Source organism: Agrilus planipennis, unplaced genomic scaffold (assembly GCF_000699045.2).
Source record: "Agrilus planipennis isolate EAB-ADULT unplaced genomic scaffold, Apla_2.0 scaffold213, whole genome shotgun sequence".
NCBI classification, from domain to species: Eukaryota; Metazoa; Arthropoda; class Insecta; order Coleoptera; family Buprestidae; genus Agrilus; species Agrilus planipennis.
In genome coordinates, this window is record NW_020439124.1 from 106,605 (window position 1) to 131,096 (window position 24,492).

At 31.0% G+C, this 24,492-nt stretch overlaps 7 protein-coding genes across 12 annotated transcripts; 4 read left to right on the forward strand and 3 right to left on the reverse strand.

The window, feature by feature from the left end:
- The first annotated feature begins 556 nt into the window (after positions 1–556).
- On the forward strand, positions 557–8,538 carry LOC108738847 (tubulin polyglutamylase TTLL4). Of its 4 annotated transcripts, XM_025977744.1 has the most exons (15): positions 559–745; positions 1,154–1,328; positions 1,980–2,823; positions 3,034–3,140; positions 3,268–3,480; positions 3,619–3,787; positions 3,850–3,952; positions 4,011–4,218; positions 4,277–4,403; positions 4,464–4,610; positions 4,677–4,746; positions 4,799–5,023; positions 5,152–5,356; positions 5,604–5,677; positions 7,325–8,538. In XM_025977744.1, exons 2-15 carry the CDS (start codon positions 1,154–1,156, stop codon positions 7,604–7,606), a joined length of 2,949 nt encoding a protein of 982 aa, XP_025833529.1. In that variant the 5' UTR covers positions 559–745; the 3' UTR covers positions 7,607–8,538. The 4 variants fall into 4 exon arrangements, with proteins under 4 accessions (XP_025833527.1, XP_025833529.1, XP_025833528.1 ...); XM_025977742.1 differs by having other exon boundaries at positions 557–745; positions 1,154–2,823; XM_025977743.1 differs by having other exon boundaries at positions 561–745; positions 1,154–2,823; positions 3,268–3,465.
- A 2,056-nt stretch (positions 8,539–10,594) lies between these two features.
- LOC108738863 lies at positions 10,595–12,239 on the reverse strand. 2 transcript variants are annotated; one of them, XM_025977748.1, is made up of 3 exons: positions 12,073–12,239; positions 11,675–12,004; positions 10,595–10,681 (listed from the first exon to the last, which is right to left on the reverse strand). In XM_025977748.1, exons 1-2 carry the CDS (start codon positions 12,203–12,205, stop codon positions 11,682–11,684), a joined length of 456 nt encoding a protein of 151 aa, XP_025833533.1. In that variant the 5' UTR covers positions 12,206–12,239; the 3' UTR covers positions 10,595–10,681; positions 11,675–11,681. The 2 variants fall into 2 exon arrangements, with proteins under 2 accessions (XP_025833533.1, XP_018327971.2); XM_018472469.2 differs by lacking the exon at positions 10,595–10,681 and having other exon boundaries at positions 11,658–12,004.
- LOC112903848 (sepiapterin reductase) lies at positions 10,798–11,651 on the reverse strand. Its single transcript, XM_025977747.1, has one exon. It carries the CDS (start codon positions 11,635–11,637, stop codon positions 10,846–10,848), a length of 792 nt encoding a protein of 263 aa, XP_025833532.1. The 5' UTR covers positions 11,638–11,651; the 3' UTR covers positions 10,798–10,845.
- Positions 12,240–12,421: 182 nt separating the features above from the next.
- Positions 12,422–13,056, reverse strand: LOC108738871 (28S ribosomal protein S21, mitochondrial). Its single transcript, XM_025977749.1, has 3 exons — positions 12,928–13,056; positions 12,631–12,820; positions 12,422–12,574 (listed from the first exon to the last, which is right to left on the reverse strand). Exons 2-3 carry the CDS (start codon positions 12,792–12,794, stop codon positions 12,475–12,477), a joined length of 264 nt encoding a protein of 87 aa, XP_025833534.1. The 5' UTR covers positions 12,795–12,820; positions 12,928–13,056; the 3' UTR covers positions 12,422–12,474.
- Positions 13,057–13,540: 484 nt separating this feature from the next.
- Positions 13,541–17,040, forward strand: LOC108738870 (ubiquitin carboxyl-terminal hydrolase 16; the record flags this gene model as incomplete). The annotated part of the gene is given in 10 exon segments (XM_018472486.1): positions 13,541–13,718; positions 13,797–14,384; positions 14,527–14,782; positions 14,851–15,087; positions 15,318–15,341; positions 15,574–15,763; positions 15,821–16,070; positions 16,126–16,415; positions 16,480–16,699; positions 16,780–17,040. Coding segments are annotated over 9 exon segments (2,223 nt in total), but the record flags the coding sequence as incomplete, so codon positions are not given.
- A 131-nt stretch (positions 17,041–17,171) lies between these two features.
- LOC112905398 lies at positions 17,172–21,612 on the forward strand. 2 transcript variants are annotated; one of them, XM_025977750.1, is made up of 3 exons: positions 19,107–19,255; positions 20,086–20,391; positions 21,393–21,612. In XM_025977750.1, the coding sequence occupies exons 1-3, from the start codon at positions 19,195–19,197 to the stop codon at positions 21,596–21,598; spliced, it is 573 nt and encodes a 190-aa protein (XP_025833535.1). In that variant the 5' UTR covers positions 19,107–19,194; the 3' UTR covers positions 21,599–21,612. The 2 variants fall into 2 exon arrangements, with proteins under 2 accessions (XP_025833536.1, XP_025833535.1); XM_025977751.1 differs by lacking the exons at positions 19,107–19,255; positions 20,086–20,391 and adding an exon at positions 17,172–17,632.
- Positions 21,613–22,293: 681 nt separating this feature from the next.
- On the forward strand, positions 22,294–24,234 carry LOC108738850. Its single transcript, XM_018472449.2, has 2 exons — positions 22,294–22,405; positions 23,233–24,234. Exons 1-2 carry the CDS (start codon positions 22,345–22,347, stop codon positions 23,682–23,684), a joined length of 513 nt encoding a protein of 170 aa, XP_018327951.1. The 5' UTR covers positions 22,294–22,344; the 3' UTR covers positions 23,685–24,234.
- The last annotated feature ends 258 nt before the right edge of the window (positions 24,235–24,492 follow it).

The following is a 24,492-nucleotide window of genomic DNA, read 5'->3' on the forward strand; positions in this document are numbered from 1 at the left end:
CTGTTTACAGATTTAAATTTTGGTGCTTCGTGTTTGCAATACATAAAAGTTGATTTTTAAGTAGTTTTGTAATTAGTTACTATTATATTCATACTTGTTTGTAAAAGTCTTCTTTATTCTAGAATTCGCAAAAATAAAATAAATTATATATATAAATATGGCATTTTATTAGATTATTTGGTATTGTAAAATAAAATAATTGCAATTCAATCAATGAACAAATCTGGCTATTCTGTATATTAAATAAATTCAAAAACAAAAATTATAATTTACGGTTGAAAAAATATATTTCTCAATTATAATAAAAATTCATGTTTTTAAAATGGCTGTTTAACAAACTGTAAATAATATTACATAGTGATAGTTCAAAAAATATCTGTATTTTAAATCCACAATAAAAAGATTTTGAAAAAAAATATAATCTATTAATGTATGTGGCGGGAAAATTTTTATATTGAAATTTAAAACATCCATTTTATATTCAATTTGAATAGCATAACGAGATACGTCATTCAATTATCCCAAACGTCAGTGATACAAACAAAACACGTTGTTAGTCGGTGATTGTATCAACGCTTTCTTTTTAACACGCGGTCTGGATGGTCTTCATCCAGATCCGTTTTTCATATTTTTTCCGAATTTGTGTTAAATACTGGTATTTATAGTAAAGAACTAACTCGTTAATCATTCAAACAACAGATTCGGTCAGTTTGTTTGTGTCCTTCCTGTAGAATATCTTGTAATTGTGAGTAGTTTTTCTTTGTACCTGGTATCATTGTTTTCTAACTGCACACCATTTTGAACAATTCTAATGAAAATTAACTAAAACCCCATGCTGCATCTGATAGTTAATCTTAAATGTGATTTTTCTTCATTATTAATACATTTTGATTACAATGGGTACAATGTATGTTAAATTGTAATTAAAAATGTCTTAAAAATTGGTTAGTGTGTTTGAGGTTAATTTTCTTATTATCCGAATATTTGTTATTACGTATTTATAAAATTAATGCGTATCTACTTTTTTTTTACTTTTAATATCTTTTTACTAATAGATACCTGATATATTTCTATTTAAATTTGTTATTTATTACTATATAATTTTTACACTCACTTTAAACTAATAAAATAATACATTGGTTTTTTTGTACAGATGTCCGATCAAAACTTTGTAAATAATAGAAAAATGGCTAGTTGTGATCTTTCATTATCATATAGTAGCAAGTGTCGATTCTCGTATACCTCATGGTCTTGGTGTCCAACCTGTGATAAAGAATCGCCTCGTCGAAGGTGTAGAAGTGAATCATTAGAGCCTTGCCGTAGAAAGGGTAAGGAAATGAAAAATTTTTCCCCTAGAAAATACGAAAAGAATCGAGAGTATGAGAACATGGATTTAGAGTATGAAAATAAAGACTTTCGCTTTGATAGCTGCCGTATCAGATCAAATTTATGTGAGTTGCCAACCACTTACATTTCAAACAACTGCCAATTGACAAAAGTAGTCTCAGAGTGTCAAAACGACTACAGTGACAGTTCAGAAAAAAGTTCAAAAATTTACGAAAACTCATTCAAGTCATTTGATGTTCGTAATCAGACTTTAAATTTTGGTAATATGTTAGAAAAACAGGACAAAGACAAAAAAGCACTTGCAAAAGAGGAAGAGGGTAATAAGAGTTTGAAAAGTATCAACAAAATCAGTTTTTCAGTTGATCATGTTAAGCCCCACTTTCTACCAAAAAGCGCCGATTGCAACCGGCAATCACACTCAACCGGTGTCGCTAAAGTAAATTCTCTGAATGGCTTTTATTCTGGAAACAACGAAAAAACATTCAGGAAATTTTTAGAAAAAAACAAGTCGATTAATACTACCAAAGGCGCCCAAAGTTATCAACCTTTTAAAAATTCAAAAGAGGTTTATAATAAATTACTCGAAGCTGAGGCCAAAAATGCCCATATTGTAAATAAAATTAATTTAATAGAAAGTTTCAAAAATCCAGTGGAAAATATGAAAAAAAGTTCAGCACACAACATTACAAACAAAGAAAAGCACCAACAAAGTGATCATACAGTGGACAATCACGAGTTTACTTGTTCCCAAAATGAAGAGATAAACCAAGGTTTTCCTCCTAAATTGGTCGAAAACCAACAAAAGTCACATCTCAAAAGTCGGATTACTCAAGCTGAAAGTAGACCCTTTACAAGTTTCAATTTTAGCAACCAAAAAACACTTTTCGAAAAACAAATTAGTCGATTCGAAGATTTAAAGAACCAACTTGAAAATCAGAAATCATTATTAGAATGTCAAAAGGCGTACTTTGACCAGAAAAAAAAAGATAGACCTGTATCTTCACCACCTTGGCTAGCCAGTCCACCAATTAAAACAACCGTTAGTAAACAACCTGTTAAGGTAACGAAGACAAACTTGGGGAACGTCGAGATAACTATTGGTGGAGCGCCTGTTTCCCACGACACCAACACTTATTACGAAAACGCTAAAGACGTGTCAAATTTGCGAGACAAATACTATAAGGAAATTGAAATGCTCAAATCCAGGATGAATGAGATAAGAGAAAAGGCCCTCTCTGGACAACAGTATCGTTATAAAAACGATATTATTAATAATCTACAAAATTCAACTCCGGAAAAGAAGGACGGCGGTTTAAAGGATGCAGTTAAAAAAAGTGTTAATGGGGCCCTTTTGAAAAAGAAAGATTTGAAAAACGTTAATAGTAAAGTTTCATTAAAAACTAGAAAGCTTAATAACGTCAAACTTAAAAAAACCAAGTCCAAATTCTTAAACGGTGCCGATTCAGGTCCAGACAGGTAATTTAGAAAAGTCTAATGGTATATATTTTTTATTTTCACTGAATGGTATTTTTTACTGAATTTTAAATCCAATTTTTAATAACTACAGTATAGCAAACTTAATTTAAATATTTAATTTAATTTCTGTCATTTATCCAAAAAGCTTGCTATTTAACCATCACATTTCTATCATTAAGGAATTAGTAAAAATTAAACCAATTGTTTCAGTGAATACAGCGATTCAGAAGATTGTGAAGGGCTGGACATAACAGAGTCAGTACAAAGTATTGATGCCACTAACTCAAAAAATACAATCAATGATGATAATGAGAAAGGTTAAATATCTTTTAATTTATTTTTTTTTTTCTATTTGAATATAAGTAGAAACTTACACAATATGATTATTAAGAGATCCTAAAAATAAAAAAGTTACTCCAATTTCTAATATAATAAATCTTTTAGGAGATGGCGATAATTGTTCATGGCCTTTAAGGGAAAGTTTATTTCCGCACATCCCTCCTTATATCCGATTCAATATGCACAATGGAGAACCGTTTAAGCTACCTGCAGGTCGAAAATATATGAAATGGAAATTAACTAATATCACTCCCGTTTTAGTGCGCAACACTCTAACGAACACTGGGTTTAGATTGATAAGAAGTGAGTTTACTAGAGGTCAGCATCCCCATTTCCTTATTATTCCGTAATCCTACTTCCTAAGTTTCCTAGATACCGAAATGTGTTTTTATTTTAAAAAGGCATAATCATTTGTTGTGGTTTTGTTTTTATTGTGTGAAATGAAAAAATTTTTAGAGTCTACTGAGTGGGTGGGTACATGGGGGAAACATATGAAATCTCCCATGTTTAAAACACTGAAGGATAGCCAAAAATTAAACCATTTTCCTGGTACATTCCAAGTGGGCAGAAAAGATCGACTTTGGAGGAATTTACAAAGACTTATGTTAATGTATGGCCATAAAGAGTATGTAAAAAATAACTGAAAATTTGTATTTAACTCTGTAAATTAAAAAAAAAAATTTTCAGATTTGGATTTATCCCCAGAACGTACATATTACCCCAGGAAGTGAAAGTTTTAAAGCAAAATTGGAAGAATGGCGACGACAGCGAAAAGTGGATTATCAAACCTGTAAAGTTGTTACGTTATTTTTATTTTAATTTATTCATTTTTAAACTTGTTAATACAGCCTGCTTCTGCCAGAGGTACGGGCATACGGGTAATACATAAATGGTCTCAGTTGCCAAAGAAGGCAAATTTAATAGTGCAAAGATACATTTCCAATCCATTTTTGATCAACGGTAACAAGTTTGATTTACGCCTCTATGTTTTGGTTACAAGTTTCAATCCTCTAAGAATCTACCTGTATCCGGATGGTCTGGTCAGGTTTGCTAGTGGTAATTTTGAATTTTTTATTAAAAGATATTCTTCAATAAAAAATAACATTAATTTTAGTTCAGTACAGTGATAGCAACAAAGACCTTAAAGACAGATACATGCATCTGACAAACTACAGTATAAACAAATTGTCGAGTAACTACACCGCCAATGACGACGCCAATTCATTTCAGGGCCATAAATGGTAAATGGTTTGTCATTTTTTTCAGTCTTTTACCTATCTTTTATCTGAACTGCCTTATAGGACTTTATCGAAATTATGGGAGTATCTTCAAACTAGAAACGTGGATACAAAGGGTTTGTGGAGGTGCCTTCAACAGTTGGTCATAAAGACCATGATTAGTGGGGAAAGCACGATAGTCCCATTAGGGAAAGATAATATGAGCAATAGGTATAATTTTCTCTCTTAATTTCTTAAAGAAATTTTTGTTTTAAAATGATAAAAATATCATTATAGGTACAATTGCTACGAACTCTTTGGCGTGGACGTGTTGTTGGACGAGAATTTGGACCCCTGGTTATTAGAGGTATTGTTAAATTTTTAATAATTATTTAAAATAATAGATAATTCGTTCTTAGGTAAACATATCCCCTAGTTTACATAGTCAATCGCCTCTAGATGCCCATGTAAAAGGTCCCATGGTACAATCTTTGTTCAATTTGGCCCAGTTTCACGTCCCGCCAAAAGTTATTAAGACTGGTTGCAACTTTGAGTGCTACAACTCAAAGTTATACTCAGTTCATTTGTTTAAGAAAGAACAAGGCAAACATATGCATTTTGCAGCGAAAGAGAGAAGAGATGAGGTAAAATTCATTATTCTTCGTTGCATTTTAAACAAATTACAGAGGGATTTGAGGGGATACAATTGGGGAAAAACAAGAAATGTAAAATAAATTGTAGTTTTATTAATTTCGTCAATGTTTTCTTGAAGTATTTGACCGCAATATTGGAAAAACTTACTGGCGACGATGTTCGGCATTTAACTCAAGCAGAAGACGAACTTCAAGTTAAAGGGCAGTTTGAAAGAATTTTCCCCACAGCATCCACGCATGTATACTTTCAATATATGGAACCACGATATTACAACCGCCTGTTTGATGCTTGGGAACACAAATACGAAAGGAACAGAACAGCCGGTAATTTTAATAATTAGTTTATATTTAATAAGTTTCACGTTGTCACTAGTAAGCTTTTTGTGAAACATTTTTTAAATAAGGTAAATAAAGAAAAAATACTTTTTAATGTTTCAAGAAAGTTTTAATAGTAATATTATATTGCCTGTACTGTATAGGATAAAGTACTAAACTTATTAAAACTTTTATAATACTTCGTAATGTATCTTTTCTTTATTTAGGCTTGATTTAAATTTCCTTCAAATTACAGGGATCAAACGCCTAAAGGATCTATGCGAAACTAAAATGCATTTGAAGGTTGCGCCTGCGCCTAAAGTTGTTCAGGTAAGCTGTTATCTCAATTTAGTAATCGGTATTTTTTTGCAAAAATAATTAATCTCATATTAAATTAAATTAATATTTGTTGCAATTGGTTGATTGTTGTGAACAAAAATTGTATGTTAAAACTTTTTACTAACTCCGAATTTTCGAAGGCCCGAAATTTCGTTGTGGCCAAAATGAAAAGTTTTTCGTCCCAGTGTCGCAGTAAGTCGTGATGATTTCGCAGTAATAATAAATGATATTAAGTAATAATTGCTATCTAGAAAGAAATGGGAACATAGCGCCCGTATTTAGAGTATCGTAACACATGTGTCCTTAATATTATTATTATAGATAAATTATTAATTTCATATTACGCTACTATTTCCGAATCGATGTTCCAGGTATAGATTTAATCGAGAGGTTAACAACATTAAAAGTTTAATAAATTAATTCACCTTTTAGCTTTCCTATTGATTGTCGTAATTCATAATGATTTATTTCTAACGTGTACAATCCACTCTTATGTTGTTAACCCCTTAGTAGTTAGGGAGGTGGTCGCATTTTGATACATGGTTTTATTGTTGTTGGTAGTAGTATGTAATTTGTGCGAATTACAAAAACTAAAGTAGAAAATACAAAAAGCGATCATACAGTTATTAAAAATTTAAAATTTTTAAATTTCAAATATCAGTTTTTTCCTACGATAATATCATTTAAAATTTTTGCAGTCAGCTCCTTAGCCATCTGAGTTATAGTTGTAAACGTGTGCATGTTTGTATAAATGTAAATACCCAATTTGACCATAAAAATTGATTACCATGTGTTTTCTAGGATTTTGTTAAACAACTATTTAGTTAAATGCATTTTTATGCCAAAGAAACATCTTAAACTATGTAAATGAAAACAAATTCATTATAATTGAAAGTTTTCTAATGTTTATATTGTTATAAATTATTATTAAATTGCAGAATGGCCAGAATGTTCATAAAAAAATTTAATAAACTCCAAACGTAATTAATTGTAACTGCAGTAGAAAAATAGACATATACTAAATATAATGTTATAAAAGAATGTCAAAAAATTGAGAATCGGCTGTGGAAGACAATAAAATGTTAATTAGAACTTAAAGCATTAAAAGTTATTAATGCTGTTTTCTTTTAATTTTTTAATTCTGTTTACAGATTTAAATTTTGGTGCTTCGTGTTTGCAATACATAAAAGTTGATTTTTAAGTAGTTTTGTAATTAGTTACTATTATATTCATACTTGTTTGTAAAAGTCTTCTTTATTCTAGAATTCGCAAAAATAAAATAAATTATATATATAAATATGGCATTTTATTAGATTATTTGGTATTGTAAAATAAAATAATTGCAATTCAATCAATGAACAAATCTGGCTATTCTGTATATTAAATANAAAAAAAAATTTATTGATGTTAGAGTTTATTTATAGAAAAATCGAACGTAACTCAATGTTAGAAATTATTTAGTTAGTAATCGTGTAAACGTTGTTGAAAGTCCTAAATCAAATTATTTACAATTTATATATTTTTTCGTTCTATGAAATGTAGTAATACCAAAAGCTTCCAAAAATCAAATAAATAATTTGTATGAGGGACTTATTGATACTAAAATTTTTGTTTATTTTAACTTGATCGGTTTTGCAGAGCTCGCAGAACATTAATGTGACTCCAGATCAAGTAAACAATCCTACAAACGTGCAACAGCTAGAGCCAGAAAAGAGTGCAATTCCACACAATCTGTTCACCCTTAATCCTGTAAAAGAACAACAGGGTGCATTGTTTAATAATTTGATAGTGCCTCATTATCAACAACTTCTACCTTCAAAAGAAGGCCAAAGTCACCCGACTTCGTCATCTGACTATACTGCTTGTCCTTTAAAAATAAAAGATGTCATTAATCCTTACGTAGCAACTCCTGTCGTTTGAAACAAGACTGAATCGACACCACCCCCATCGCACTTGTTTAGGTACGTTTATTTTAAGGACATCTATTTCTGCCCTATCCCTACGTACGAATCATGTTGTATTTTTATAATTCGTCGTCAATCTTTTAGAAGATTTTTGATTGTCAACCAGTCTTTCTGGACTAGTAAATAATATAAACATACCGTTTATAATTCTTTTTTCAGATGGTTTATGTGTATTTTAAGTAGGGTTTTGTAAAACATTGCTCTTTTTCTTTAAAAAGGGTAATTTTAATTTTTTGTTAAATTTGTCCATTTATTTTTTGTAAGTTAATTAATAATTTTCATTATATTCCAAAAATTAGTGTAACAATAAATAAATATATACAGCCGAACGTAAATTGAGGAAAATATATGAAACAGTTTGTGCGAGGGTACGTCAAAGTATTAAATTTTACACCAAATTTTTGTCCTAGAATGTATATTTGTAATAGGATTCTATATTTTGAGGCTTTTGTTTGAACGATTTCGTTTGTGTGGGTGAATGAAATATGTACAAAGAAATGTGTTTTCCATGTATTATCTTTGTTTTGGGAAATTTTCAATTTCTTTTAACGTTAACTGCCAGTAGGTGTGCATTAATTTTATTTCACTTAAACGGCCATTTATAATTGTTTTTGAAAAGATAGCAAAAATGTGCTGCAAGGTAGTGGTTAACAAAAACCGATATACATGTAAAAATAAATTAACTATTCCGTACTAATTGAGAATTTATTACTATATTAAAATTTCGCTTTGAAATTGTGTTCATTTTTAATACATTTTTATAATTATTGAAAAGATTACAACGTATTTGGAAGGCCTCAAAATGTTGCTCACAACAAAAAAACCACAGCCTGTATAGCACACATTGTGCCAAACAAAACATTGCTAAATAAATTTTACTATTATAAATTTTGAATTATTAAGTGGACGTTAATTGGGTTCAGTGTTTCAATATATATTTTAGTGAAAATAGTTTAGAATATCTACGTTAAAAAATTATTCCATTAAAGTATTTTATTTGCTTTCTCAAATGAAATTGTAAAATAATGTTAAAAATTGTACAAATAATAGAAAATTGCTATTATAACAATAAATAGTAATTAACGTTGTACTTCATTTAATTCCGCGTCTGAAAAATTCGTAATTGCAGTCGTCATTTCTATTAATTCTTCCTCGTTTTCTTGAATCTTTACCTGGTTCGTATCGGACGAACATTTGTTTGAAAATGTTTGCAACGGGCCCCGCATATTGTCTATCGCTCGGGAAGTACCGGCAATAGGTTCGAAGGTATCGTCAGACGAAGACAATGTATACTCTTCTTCCTCTTCTGTTAACCACGAATCAGTTTCTGAATCTAAAAGAACGACAAACGCCAACTGAGGAAACCGAAGACAAAGAAGAGTGTCCAATTGGTAACATTTTTTCAATTTTGTGAATCCTACATTTCTGACAATATGTAGCTTCTTTTATTTTGAAAGAATTTAAAAAGTTAATTGTAATTTAAATTTATATGTGCACGAATTATTTTATAATTTTTTTTTTACGTTGGGAAGGTACTGTTTACTCCAAACTTGAAATGGTTTGTCCGAAATTTCTATATGTACTAAATTCAAAATTCTGAAAAATGATTTTGGAAATTTGAAGTGTATAATACAAAGAAATTATAGTGATAAATTACTGTTTTTTAAATCGTGTAAAAATGTAATTGGGCGTTCTAAACTACAATGAAAATGCTCATTTGAATGACTATTTTATACCTGACTCAATTTCATTTTGACCTCTAATGGANAACGTGAAATTAATTCACTATTTGTTGTTTATATGTTTGTTAAATTTTATTTTTTTCAATTGCAATTAGTTTCTTTATTTCCATTTAGGTATGTCGTTATCGATCTGCGAAAATAGCAAAATATGTGTCCTTCCCACCTACTTTAGACTTAGCTCCGTTTTGTTCGAAACGTTGCCAAAATCTTCCCACGTTTGAAACGGGCCAGACTAAGGTCAACTACTCTTTGTATGGCGTAGTGGAGCATAGCGGATCAATCCACGGCGGTCATTACGTGGCTTATGTTAAAGTACGCGCCCCTCTCGACAGGGACAGTTATCGCTGGCAGTTCTTGCCGAAGAATCAAAAGGAAGGCGAGCCACCGAAGGAACCTCGATCATTGCCAGAATCTTCACCACCTGGCAAATGGTATTATATCAGCGATACATACGTAAATGAGGTGCCCGAGTCTAAAGTTTTAAAGTCGCAGGCCTATCTTCTTTTCTACGAAAGAATTTTGTAATAGGTACTAATTATTTCTATTATTGTAATTACTGATTGGTTGATTAATTAATTGATTTTCGTCGCAGTTGACCGATTTTATTGAGATAGTTAATTGGGTGGATTTTTCGGTTGTGCAATTTTGAGGGAATCGTATTTTTTTTTTTTGTGTGAAAAGATTCATTACTTCGTTAGTGTCCATGAAATAATAATATACTTTTAATTTTAGTTTGCCTTTCAAATAAAGCCAATTCTGTTTTTATATAGTTTTGATTTAATATGAATAAAAAAATCTGCTTTTTACATTGGGTGTTTTGACAAAAAAAAACATTTTTTTTAAGTTATAACGGTGACTAAAAAAATTAAAAAGTGTTAGTTTCTTTTCTATATGTACTAAATTCAAAATTCTGAAAAATGATTTTGGAAATTTGAAGTGTATAATACAAAGAAATTATAGTGATAAATTACTGTTTTTTAAATCGTGTAAAAATGTAATTGGGCGTTCTAAACTACAATGAAAATGCTCATTTGAATGACTATTTTATACCTGACTCAATTTCATTTTGACCTCTAATGGACAAGTAATCTCTATTTCTTCGAACCCTACGCATTGATACGTTTATTTCTAACTGCATACGAACATCAAATGCCATAAACCCAACATAAATTAATAACGGAAGACGGAATCTACTTTCCCATGCTAATTTTAAAAGAAAGATTAGCGGCGACATATTCATTTTACTTTTCTGTAAACTCTACATTAACTTATTTAACTTTACCAGAAACCTAAAAAAAAATTTGTATGGAATGAATAATATATTGATTAAATATTAATACAACATATAGTTTACATATGTATACGTAATGATACAAAAATAAAATCTTTTTTTTGTAAGCAAAGCTACTATAGATAAATGCAAAATATTTAACATAATATTGTTTAATTCATTTTAAGTTCTGTTATAATAATCAATAATACTTCCAGATTTAAAATCACCCATTTCCAAAATTCTAAGCATTTTTTTAACGGTCTGTTCAGGGGTTAAAATCGTTTTTGTTTCTAATAAAGAGACGAATTGGTCTTTTACTGTTTTGTCCTTCATATTAGTAACAATATCTTGTACCATATTGGTATCCACAGGACCAGGAGAGTAATTTAATACAATAATATCTTTCTCCTCTGTGGCAAGTACTTGGAAAAATAGATCTCTTGCTGCTTTGGCCGAACCATACATGGACATGTTAGCAAATGGTACTTTTCCACAGAGGGACGTTATATTCACAACAATCAAATTTTTTGTTTTCTTTCGTATTTCAGAAACAAAAGCTGCATTTAATAATACAGCAGAAAAGAGATTTAAATCATAATAATTACGCCATGCTTGCAAATCGATAAGTTCTGTTGTTGGATTTAATGTTCCAACATGGCCAGCATTATGAAATATTATACCTTGTTCAATATTGTTTACTTGATCAACTGGTTCTTTAATAATAGTTTCAAACATACCGATATCAGGTTTAGATAGATCTTGAGCAGTTGTTATTATGTTCAAATCTGCATTTTCTTTTAGCATTAAAGACTCAGTTTCCTTCAAACCTGTTTGAGACCGAGCCAACAATAAAACAGTAGAGATTTTGTTTACAGTCTTAGCAATCTCAACAGCAATTGCACGACCAATACCTTGAGATGCACCCGTTATAATTATATAACTAATTTTTGAAAAATCTACTGCTGTTGGCATTTTATTTTTATCAATAATAAGAAAAAAAATGTCTAACCTACAGCTTATTTGCTTGGATAAGAATTCTTAGACTTTTGTGATTCCAATGTTCCTGTTACTTCTGCAGAGTCTTCGTTTTCGTGAGTTTCGTTTATTAGCTGGTCGTATTTTATAAATTCAACTATTTCACCTTTCGATAACGCCTGTTTTTCAGGAGCAATAGTGCGCAATATCGAATAAGTTTGGAGTTCCTCTTTTAAAAAATCTTCCTCAATTTCAATTGGACAATTTGTCATATCACATAATAACTCACGCATGCAAGCCTCACGTTTCTCTTGGAGTTGTTTAATAAAACTGGGATTTGATTTTAACTTTTTCAATTTACTTTCTAACCAAAAAAAAAACAAAATTTTCAATTATACTATGCACCTACGACGATATATTATATTGTATTACCTAATATTGCAATGTACTCCTTAGAATCGGGTAAAGAATCGATAAAATTATCTTCGAATGACAAAAACTCTTTTGGTTTTTCGAAAGTTTCAATAATTTTTACACTTTCTCTAGAAATTGTCCACGGATCCATTTTTATTTACGTCATGTATTTATGTTTACATCCACTGTTTTAAGTTGGATTTACACTGCATAACCATAGATTTAAAAAGATATATATATATATGTATATATCAACTCAGATCATATTTTACGATGTCTAAGTAGTTATATTTCGTTAGCTTCATTTCATTAATTAATAAAATTAGAAGTGGGCTTTTGCAAAGAAATGTGAATAAAAAAAATCAAATAGCTTATTAAACAAACTATAATTCTTAATCATAAGTACAACTTCAAAGTCTATCAATAACATCCAGGAAATGGATCTACTCTATTTTTTCTTAAGACAAACTGTATTTTTCTATTCATGTCTTCATTATAAATTGCTTTACACCTTTCANTAACATGCCCTCAAACATCACAACCTAAAAAAAATTTTGTAAGATAAAAATTTTTCTTTTAAGCATAATAGATACCTGGAACGGTTTTTCGTAATATCTAGTTCTTCTGTATTGGTCTAAAATACCTTCTTTCCCTAAAATTCTATTTAGAATTTTGCATGCCGCCTCTACGTCATTATTTTGAACGAAAACTGTCCGTGCTATAAATTTAGCGTGACGCATCTTTTAGAATTTTATGTAAACACAACCTTAGAAAATAATAAAAACATTAAGGTTAGATTTGTAAGAATGTATAAATCCCTAAATCAATAAGCATTTTAATGATGAGATGATGACTAAATTGCAAAATACATACCGTTTTAAAAAACTATGAAATTATTAACGACTCGGAGAAAAAAAAGAGGATACAATGTTCTTCTATTGCAAAAAGGCAATTTTGCAACACATCTCACGACCTTCTTTACTTATCTATGTTCTTTATCATAGAATAATCATAGATTAAGTTTTTTACATAATTCTTTACTTCAGTATTAGTTGTGTATGAATGCAAGCAACCGTACATAATTAATAAATAATTTAACAACTAACATCCTCACTATTATGAATAGTTTTTTAAGTTTTGATGAGAAGTTAAATTTCATATCAATATAGGTGGAAGGGGCAGAGATGAACTTGTAAAATACTAAAGTGTTTAAAGGTGGGAATGGAGGATGGAAGCGTAGGGAGTGAAGGTAAAAAGCGAATATTTAAAGAAACCAGAGTAATATTGCCCAACGCTAACTTTATCATACCTAATCTAATAGTATCCTTCAGACAAAAATTGTTACTATTTATAAATACGATACGGCAATAATTTGATCATGGCTAATGCTTGACTCTCTTTTATGATATGCCTATGATATATAACAATTTATTTGGATCTATGACGGCCAATGACGGTTCCGCGGTCCTTTATATTATCTATGGTCCTTTATCATCCTTTATCATGGAGGACCTCTGTCATCTGTGATCTGTCTAGTAAAGACGAGTTAAATAGTAGTGTGTAGAATCAAAACGTTCAAAATATTTACTTCCTCGATCCTTATTTAAAAATGGGAAGTGAAATATGATTCTTTTCATCAAAATTAGTCGAGTTTTATTAATACGGTAAGTCCATTGTCAAATTGTCATTGTTAATATATGCATGACTTGTCTCCATTGACCATTGCATTTATCTTTTAACAGTTACTGATTGCCCTAATTCGAAAGAGAAAAGGTTAAAACGTGCTTTTGCCCTGACGAGATAAATTTAAAGAAAATAACGAATCATCGAAAAAAATGGGTAAGAAGAAACGTCAAGGAGAGCCAAATAGTAATTCCGACGAATCTACAGAGTCATGCGACGAAAATCAGAATATGACTGAATGTCCTCATATTAATAAAGGAGTAGAATTGCAGAGGGTGAAAAAAGCCCTTAGACAAAATGGATTTCAAACTAAATGTGAAGAATGCCTAAAGGAGCCTTCAAGTAATAGTTTAGAAAGTAATTCCATAATATTTGACAGCAGTTTGTGGATGTGCTTGAAATGTGGAAATCAAGGTTGTGGTCGCTATCAAAATCAACATGCCCTCAAACATCACAACAACCCACGATGTGATTGTCATACCTTATGTGTTAACACAACCACTTGGAGTGTATGGTGTTATACTTGTGATTTAGAAATTAATGTAACAGCCAGAAAAAAATTGCTAGAAGTTGTAGAATATCTCAAAAAGCAGTCAGAAACAACTAAAGTTACTACAATCAGTCCTATGTCAAATAATGATAATAAGGTAAAATATCTAAGCATTCTTTTTCTAATTTTGTATGTAAATATATTTTAGAATGACAATTAAATTAAATAAAATAATAATTTGACACATGTCTAATAGATGCTAAAAAAGCAGAAGATAATTTTTAAAATAAATTTTTCAGGTGGTAGAAGTAATGGATACTAAAACATCTCTTTCTTTTTCTAATGGAGGGTCTGATTTATCCTTACTTCCTCGGACAAGAGGCCTGATGAATCTGGGAAATACCTGCTTTTTTAATTCAGTCATGCAATGCTTAGGTCAAACACCATATCTATTGAATCTTCTACAAGAAACTTCGCAACCTGGTCAATATTTTAAACTTCCGGGTGGTAAACTTAAAATTGATGACAATACCATTGATCTAGGACCTCTTGATGGTAAAGCCTCCCATTCATGCCTTATTATTTGTAATAGACACTCATAATCCAATTTAATTAAATTGTAGGGCACCTTGAAGAATGGCGACCTCTTACAAGAGTACTAGCAGAAACATTGGAGGAATTGCAAAGTGGGCGACCAGAAGTTTATAATCCTCGATTTTTATTTTCGAAATTGACCCAAAGGATGCCCCAGTTTGCAGGTGGTCATCAGCATGATGCTCATGAACTTTTACGACATCTTTTAGAGGCTGTTAGAGAAGAGGATTTGAGACGGTATCAGACTGTTATTTTAGAAAAAATGGGTAAGTTGTAATACATAAAATTTAAAATACTGATCTGACACGTATACAATGATTAAAACATTAGAAATAATATAATTCAGTAGATTTACATGTATTGTTTTTATTGACACCTTTTAATGTCGGCAAACTCTGTAATAAAGACATTAAATTTGATTGTATCCGTGTTGTGTTCAGGAAATTCACAAATCATTATTTAGTCAGATGAACGATCGTTTTTCTTTTTATTTAAGATGATTTTCTGTTGGAGAACTTGCGTAAGTATCGAGTTGGTTTGATTTAGGTAACGTCCGTTTTACTCTTTATGTAACTAACGGAAAAATATATTAATTAGGGAGTGTCATCACACATGGTGTCCTAATAATTTGTTACTTTACTAATGTTGATCTTAACAGCAAAATGAGTAGTAGTTTTAGAAAAAAGTCATCCACTTGCTCATATGGACAAATGAGGATAGTTGCTATGATATATTGTTCCCTTTATTTATAGGTCTTAGTAAAAAAACTGACCCTTCATCAGTCGAAGGGGAAAAGAAACAGATTATCCGTTTTTATGGTCAACAGGCGTCAGAACTTCTTTTACCAACAGAACAAGTATTTCGAGGAGTTCTCGTTAGCACTCTACAATGTAAAGAGTGCGATCATATGTCACACCGAAACGAATTCTTTTTAGACTTGAGGTAGACTGTAATTAATCTTAAAACTTGGAAATTATAAATTCATTTTTAATTTGCTAGCCTTCCAATAGCTGAAAAGCAACTACCTCCCGTTCTTCGAAGGAAAGCTGAAGAAATAGATGATAACAAACAGTCTAAACATCAAATTAAAAAGGAGAGGAAGCTGGCGAGAAAGAATAAGAAGCAGAAAGGGTCCAGGTCTTCATTCTCCACTGTTTCTAATCATAACGTTACAATGACTGAAGAGAATAAGAGTGATGATAACAACAGTGAAAGCGAATCTGACGCAGATATAGAAGATAACGCTGACGTAAGTTTTAAATTGTTCCATTTGTTAATGTAAGTAATGTTTATATGTATAACAGGAAAATTCCTTCAAAAAGATGGCAACTGAAACGCAAAGCAACGAAGACATACCTAAAGGTACTGAATCAGGTTACAATTCCGACAAAATTGATAATGGTAGCCCTGATTCAAATGTACGCAGCACATCTCCAGAAATGAGAGTGGACGACAGCGGAGTCCCTAGTCCCGCAGTAGGAATGTTGAGTGTATCACCTATACCACCCACTAGCCCTGAAAATAGTCCTGCATCTAGCGAAACAAACATAGACATGGGAAGTCCTTTGATGGGACACAATAGTCCTAATGACGAGTAAGTCCTTTTTTCAATTTTTTTTTCATAGCATCAGGAGTTACGTTTTAATCCATAATTACAGAATAAACGAGGACTTTGAACGACCCCAGTCAAGACTAGCTTTCGTGAACAACAAAAATACAGACCTGAAAGTCGATTTAGCTAAGTTGTCCCTCTTAAATGACGGCGACTCTAACAAAATGGATTCGATATTTAGCGGACCCTCAAGTGGTAGCAAAATGCAATTGGATATCAATTTGGAGGGTGCATGTGGCGGCTATGAAGACGATGAACAAGAAAAAGTAAAAACCCCTAACAGATATATTTAGTTACCAGCAACAGTTTTTAAATGCCTTATTTAAATTATGTATCTCTTTTCCAGATGGAGGAAGATTTTGATGACGGCTGGACGGGCACAATGTCAGCTAGATACCAATGTGAGGAGGGGGAGTGTTCAGTCCAGTCCTGTTTGAATCAGTTCACCGCACGTGAGCTTATGACGGGTAACAACAAAGTCAGTTGTGACCTGTGTACAAAACGTCACGGAAGTAATGAGAAAAAACCGGTCTACACGAACGCCACTAAGCAACTTCTTATCTACAACCCCCCAGCCGTCCTGATTTTACATCTAAAGAGATTTCAGGTGAGTTATGCCTATAACTTGAATTGAATTAAATTATGAAATTTAAAAATCTATTATTTTTAAACGNAAATTGGTAATCAACAAAAAAATCGGGCATTAGTAGTTATTTCACTTGCATTATGGCTTCATCAGAAGTTTACATGAAACAAGTTTCAAGCTTCTAATAAAAAAGCAATTGTTAACTTCGAAACAATAGAGTTTGTGGAAATAACATCAAGTTTGTGTTTTACTGCTATTGTAATGAATTTACATCAAGCAACAGTAGGTACATTTCTTTATCTCACAGTTAACCCCTGTTTCGGAGGATCTAGCCAGCTGCGATGCTACTATTGTGATGCGTCCATCCTCAGTGCATGCGATGACCCCCCAGTAAAAGCTGTTTTACCCTCGGTGGAATGTAGAGAACCCCCTGCCCATGTAGTCTCGAGGGACGGACAGTCAGTCACCGATTTCGTTTTATCTCGATCCCGTGATGGACAATTTAATGGCGTTACCCTTGTCACTAATATTTTACTTAGGGAAATCCCACGAGAGGCAGAACTAACGGATCAAGAATACACTTTTTATTGTGGGAAAATCACTTTGAAGTCGGGTATGTATGCATTTGTGACGGTTTGTGCCATTAAAAATGGACGACGAGTTGAAAAAAGTCGAAAAAGAAACTACTTACAAAATCCCTCAGAATATGTGCCAGAGAATGTGTCGAACATTATGAATATTCTTCATTTATTATTGTAAAACCATTGAAATGCAAGGAATTGTAGTTCAGAAATTCTCTATTAATTTCTTCATACACCTAAGTAACTATCATATACTTTCGCTAACTTGGCAATTGTTTCGCCACATTGTGGCTTCATCAGGAGGGACAGAATGCCTATATTAAACCTAATTATAAGTCCATAGGAAGTGTACTATTTTATTTACGTTACTAAAAGTGAATTATTTAATTAATTAAGTGTTCAAGTGTTTAAATTTGGTTTCTAAATTTTGAAGAAAAATTAACTTTAATTCTTTTACTGGCTTCAATCCCTTAAACAACATCGTAGGAATAAAAATCAACTTTTGAACGACAGAAGATGAAACTACTGAAGATATGAGAGGACTAAACATCACCGAATGGAGTCAAATAAATTATTTCAGTATTTTCCTTGAGCATCAATGTTCAAAATACTTTCTTACAGTTTACAATTAATCTCAAAATATTCAAAGAATATGCACGTGTGTACGTATTATTATGCAAAATTACTTACAAGACCTCCGAAGATGCCAGAATGACCTGAAATAAAAAAAAAAAATAGAAGTTAATTGTTTAGTAATTTTAGTTGAAACTAATTTTATTTTGTTTCATAGTAAATTTAAGAAAACGAAGCTGACATTAATTTATTAGATATACTTTGTCCTGCTCATTAATTTTGTCGAATTATATTTTTCCTGCTTTAAGATTACTACTGATAAAAACTTTGAAACTATTTCAGAAAAATAAAATGATTAAAACTAAATTGTTGTTTCTTTTCTTTTTTACAATTGCAATAATGAAAGATCGATGATAGTTATACAATGATGATTACATCCATTGCTCAGAATAATTAAATTATCTGTTTTCTAATAAATATAATAAACTGATGCATGTACAAAGTGGTTCTCTTCAAACTTTAGAGGAGTAGATGTAAAAGATAGAATACTAAACCAGCAATTAATCATCAACTAATGTAACCTATTGCAAACCTAACCTAATCTAACATTCTCTATAATATTTTTTTTGAGTAAATTTTGTGTAGAGTTCCAGATTAAATTAGGGATGAGTTAGAGTTCGAAAAAGACGCCTTGGCCACGTCCAATCCTAGAGCTAGTCGAAAAATACGACCCCTAGCGGACATTGCGCCTGTCGTATGCAAGACTTATTTAAATACCAGAAAATTGTTATATATTTAAATTTTTTTCCGTGAACAATTACACCATAATTTCATTTATTTGACGATTAGTAAGTAAGTAAACCTATTACCTGAGCATGTAATGTATATTCTTATTATTTACTTTCGTTATCAATCTGAAATCGAAGTTTATCAGTTTTTGCTATATTAGTTGTGCTCTCTTACTGATACTGGTAACTGTTCATTAAATAGAATTAGTAAAAATAGTGTAATACATTTAAAAATGGCAAAATTGGATACTAGTTTATACGCCGTGTTGTTTCTTATTGTTGTTACACTAAATTGTAAGTCTTACCGAAAAGTTACTTCATCAATATTCTATAGATTATAGTAAATCGTAAAAAGATTGAATGTTATATATCTACTGCAAGTAGTTAATCTCTAAGTTTCTATTTATAATTTAATACACAAACGATATTTGTAGATATCATTTTTATACTTTTTCGAACTTCTAAATTAACTGTTCGCGAGTATAGAAGTGACTTCTTTTTATTGAAGGTGACTTGACCCTGCCCTTTATATCCCTACTACTCCTTCCGTTCTGACTTATCTGACTTCCTAGATACCTAAAATCAACCACTTCTTCTAATTTTTCGCCTCCTATCTTTATATTCGCTCTTTCCCAATTTTTTCTTCCCATACATACCACTATTTTTGTTTACTTTCATACAATACCTATCCAATTAAAAATAATATCAAATATACACTAAAGTCTGCAGTCTTATAGTCTAGTAAAAAATTCATGTATATAATAACTCATTGCAATAACAAGATGTCTTTTAAAACGTGAATCTTTATCCTAACAAACTAAACAAGGAATCGTAATACATATATTAATTAAAGTAGTACCATGTCCGATAAATTGTTGTAATGTTTTGTAATGAGCTACTTAGCAAAATTGGTAATCAACAAAAAAATCGGGCATTAGTAGTTATTTCACTTGCATTATGGCTTCATCAGAAGTTTACATGAAACAAGTTTCAAGCTTCTAATAAAAAAGCAATTGTTAACTTCGAAACAATAGAGTTTGTGGAAATAACATCAAGTTTGTGTTTTACTGCTACTGTAATGAATTTACATCAAGCAACAGTAGGTACATTTCTTTATCTCACAGTTAACCCCTGTTTCGGAGGATCTAGCCAGCTGCGATGCTACTATTGTGATGCGTCCATCCTCAGTGCATGCGATGACCCCCCAGTAAAAGCTGTTTTACCCTCGGTGGAATGTAGAGAACCCCCTGCCCATGTAGTCTCGAGGGACGGACAGTCAGTCACCGATTTCGTTTTATCTCGATCCCGTGATGGACAATTTAATGGCGTTACCCTTGTCACTAATATTTTACTTAGGGAAATCCCACGAGAGGCAGAACTAACGGATCAAGAATACACTTTTTATTGTGGGAAAATCACTTTGAAGTCGGGTATGTATGCATTTGTGACGGTTTGTGCCATTAAAAATGGACGACGAGTTGAAAAAAGTCGAGAAAGAAACTACTTACAAAATCCCTCAGAATATGTGCCAGAGAATGTGTCGAACTTTATGAATATTCTTCATTTATTATTGTAAAACCATTGAAATGCAAGGAATTGTGGTTCAGAAATTCTCTATTAATTTCTTCATACACCTAAGTAACTTTCATATACTTTCACTAACTTGGCAATTGTTTCACCACATTGTGACTTCATCAGGAGGGACAGAATGCCTACAGTAAAACTAATTATAAGTCCATAGGAAGTGTACTATTTTATTTACGTTACTAAAAGTGAATTATTTAATTAATTAAGTGTTCAAGTGTTTAAATTTGGTTTCTAATTTTTGAAGAAAAATTAACTTTAATTCTTTTACTGGCTTCAATCCCTTAAACAACATCGTAGGAATAAAAATCAACTTTTGAACGACAGAAGATGAAACTACTGAAGATATGAGAGGACTAAACATCACCGAATGGAGTCAAATAAATTATTTCAGTATTTTCCTTGAGCATCAATGTTCAAAATACTTTCTTACAGTTGACAATTAATCTCAAAATATTCAAAGAATATGCACGTGTGTACGTATTATTATGCAAAATTACTTACAAGACCTCCGAAGATGCCAGAATGACCTGAAATAAAAAAAATAGAAGTTAATTGTTTAGTAATTTTAGTTGAAACTAATTTTATTTTGTTTCATAGTAAATTTAAGAAAACGAAGCTGACATTAATTTATTAGATATACTTTGAGTAAAACAATTTAATGGACTATTTATTTCGTTTATTCTATTAATTACGAAGATAAATTCATCATTCATCAAAGTTCTAAAATTGCAGATACGTATCAGTAATTTAATATTTGTAATGTACAGAATAAATTATTATTTCTGACACTAATGAAGTATTAAATGTTTTATTAGTTGTACGATAATTATCATTTTTGTTGCAGGTGATAATGAGAGTATGCAAAGAAGATGTTTACCAGTGAAAAAGGATATTTTAGATGTTTGCAATTTTATTAAAGAAGAAATAGATGAGAGAATACAAGTAACTGGTTGCAGTCTGTGCGATGCAGATTTATGCAATTCTTCTAATAAAATACTTATATCTTGCACCTTAATACTGTTTAATATGATAAGATTGTTTATATTTTAATTATCTACCTACATTCTCAAACATATTTTTTATATAATCATTTTTTAAATAAATGTGTATCATAATGTTTTGTTTTATATAGGTACCTTTCTCTATCAATAAAAAATGGTAACTAGATTAAGAAGACTACCTCTTCTTATTGCTTTTACTACCCTCAGTATTTGTATAAGAAATACGTAGCTTTCACTTTCTTTCTAATTTCAACTTTTCATTTAGTTATTTATTTACAAATTACGCAGGTAATGCAAATTAGGGAAATAGGGGGGGGTTCAACTTAGCGCTACGGTCTTTTGTTACGTGGGGGGAGGTGGTCAAAGTATGCGGTAGATAACGATTTTAATTGTAAAAAAATTAAACAAAAATATGTTCAAAGACGAAAAGTGCAATTGCTGTAAAAATTAAATTCTTGCAAGAAAAAAACAATAAATGGTGCTAAAAAGCATGAAAAACAAATTAAAACAACAAAAATGAGCAATTTATTGTATAATATTCTCAAAATATCTAATTTCAACATTCTTTAAAGCCAACTATCCAGGACATAAAGTTTATTTTATGTATTTCATAATAATTTATTTCCTGAAATTTTGCAGAACACAGGTCAACATTGCCCCATATCTCTCACACAATTAAATATCATCATATTTGAAGAATGATTCAGAAATAAAATTCCATCTACTTATTTGTTAACCGATACTGGTAACTGTTCATTAAATAGAATTAGTAAAAATAGTGTAATACATTTAAAAATGGCAAAATTGGATACTAGTTTATACGCCGTGTTGTTTCTTATTGTTGTTACACTAAATTGTAAGTATTACCGAAAAGTTACTTCATCAATATACTATAGATAGTAAATCGTAAAAAGATTGAATGTTATATATCTACTGCAAGTAGTTAATCTCTAAGTTTCTATTTATAATTTAATACACAAACGATATTTGTAGATATCATTTTTATACTTTTTCGAACTTCTAAATTAACTGTTCGCGAGTATAGAAGTGACTTCTTTTTATTGAAGGTGACTTGACCCTGCCCTTTATATCCCTACTACTCCTTCCGTTCTGACTTATCTGACTTCCTAGATACCTAAAATCAACCACTTCTTCTAATTTTTCGCCTCCTATCTTTATATTCGCTCTTTCCCAATTTTTTCTTCCCATACATACCACTATTTTTGTTTACTTTCATACAATACCTATCCAATTAAAAATAATATCAAATATACACTAAAGTCTGCAGTCTTATAGTCTAGTAAAAAATTCATGTATATAATAACTCATTGCAATAACAAGATGTCTTTTAAAACGTGAATCTTTATCCTAACAAACTAAACAAGGAATCGTAATACATATATTAATTAAAGTAGTACCATGTCCGATAAATTGTTGTAATGTTTTGTAATGAGCTACTTAGCAAAATTGGTAATCAACAAAAAAATCGGGCATTAGTAGTTATTTCACTTGCATTATGGCTTCATCAGAAGTTTACATGAAACAAGTTTCAAGCTTCTAATAAAAAAGCAATTGTTAACTTCGAAACAATAGAGTTTGTGGAAATAACATCAAGTTTGTGTTTTACTGCTATTGTAATGAATTTACATCAAGCAACAGTAGGTACATTTCTTTATCTCACAGTTAACCCCTGTTTCGGAGGATCTAGCCAGCTGCGATGCTACTATTGTGATGCGTCCATCCTCAGTGCATGCGATGACCCCCCAGTAAAAGCTGTTTTACCCTCGGTGGAATGTAGAGAACCCCCTGCCCATGTAGTCTCGAGGGACGGACAGTCAGTCACCGATTTCGTTTTATCTCGATCCCGTGATGGACAATTTAATGGCGTTACCCTTGTCACTAATATTTTACTTAGGGAAATCCCACGAGAGGCAGAACTAACGGATCAAGAATACACTTTTTATTGTGGGAAAATCACTTTGAAGTCGGGTATGTATGCATTTGTGACGGTTTGTGCCATTAAAAATGGACGACGAGTTGAAAAAAGTCGAGAAAGAAACTACTTACAAAATCCCTCAGAATATGTGCCAGAGAATGTGTCGAACTTTATGAATATTCTTCATTTATTATTGTAAAACCATTGAAATGCAAGGAATTGTGGTTCAGAAATTCTCTATTAATTTCTTCATACACCTAAGTAACTTTCATATACTTTCACTAACTTGGCAATTGTTTCACCACATTGTGACTTCATCAGGAGGGACAGAATGCCTACAGTAAAACTAATTATAAGTCCATAGGAAGTGTACTATTTTATTTACGTTACTAAAAGTGAATTATTTAATTAATTAAGTGTTCAAGTGTTTAAATTTGGTTTCTAATTTTTGAAGAAAAATTAACTTTAATTCTTTTACTGGCTTCAATCCCTTAAACAACATCGTAGGAATAAAAATCAACTTTTGAACGACAGAAGATGAAACTACTGAAGATATGAGAGGACTAAACATCACCGAATGGAGTCAAATAAATTATTTCAGTATTTTCCTTGAGCATCAATGTTCAAAATACTTTCTTACAGTTGACAATTAATCTCAAAATATTCAAAGAATATGCACGTGTGTACGTATTATTATGCAAAATTACTTACAAGACCTCCGAAGATGCCAGAATGACCTGAAATAAAAAAAATAGAAGTTAATTGTTTAGTAATTTTAGTTGAAACTAATTTTATTTTGTTTCATAGTAAATTTAAGAAAACGAAGCTGACATTAATTTATTAGATATACTTTGAGTAAAACAATTTAATGGACTATTTATTTCGTTTATTCTATTAATTACAAAGATAAATTCATCATTCATCAAAGTTCTAAAATTGCAGATACGTATCAGTAATTTAATATTTGTAATGTACAGAATAAATTATTATTTCTGACACTAATGAAG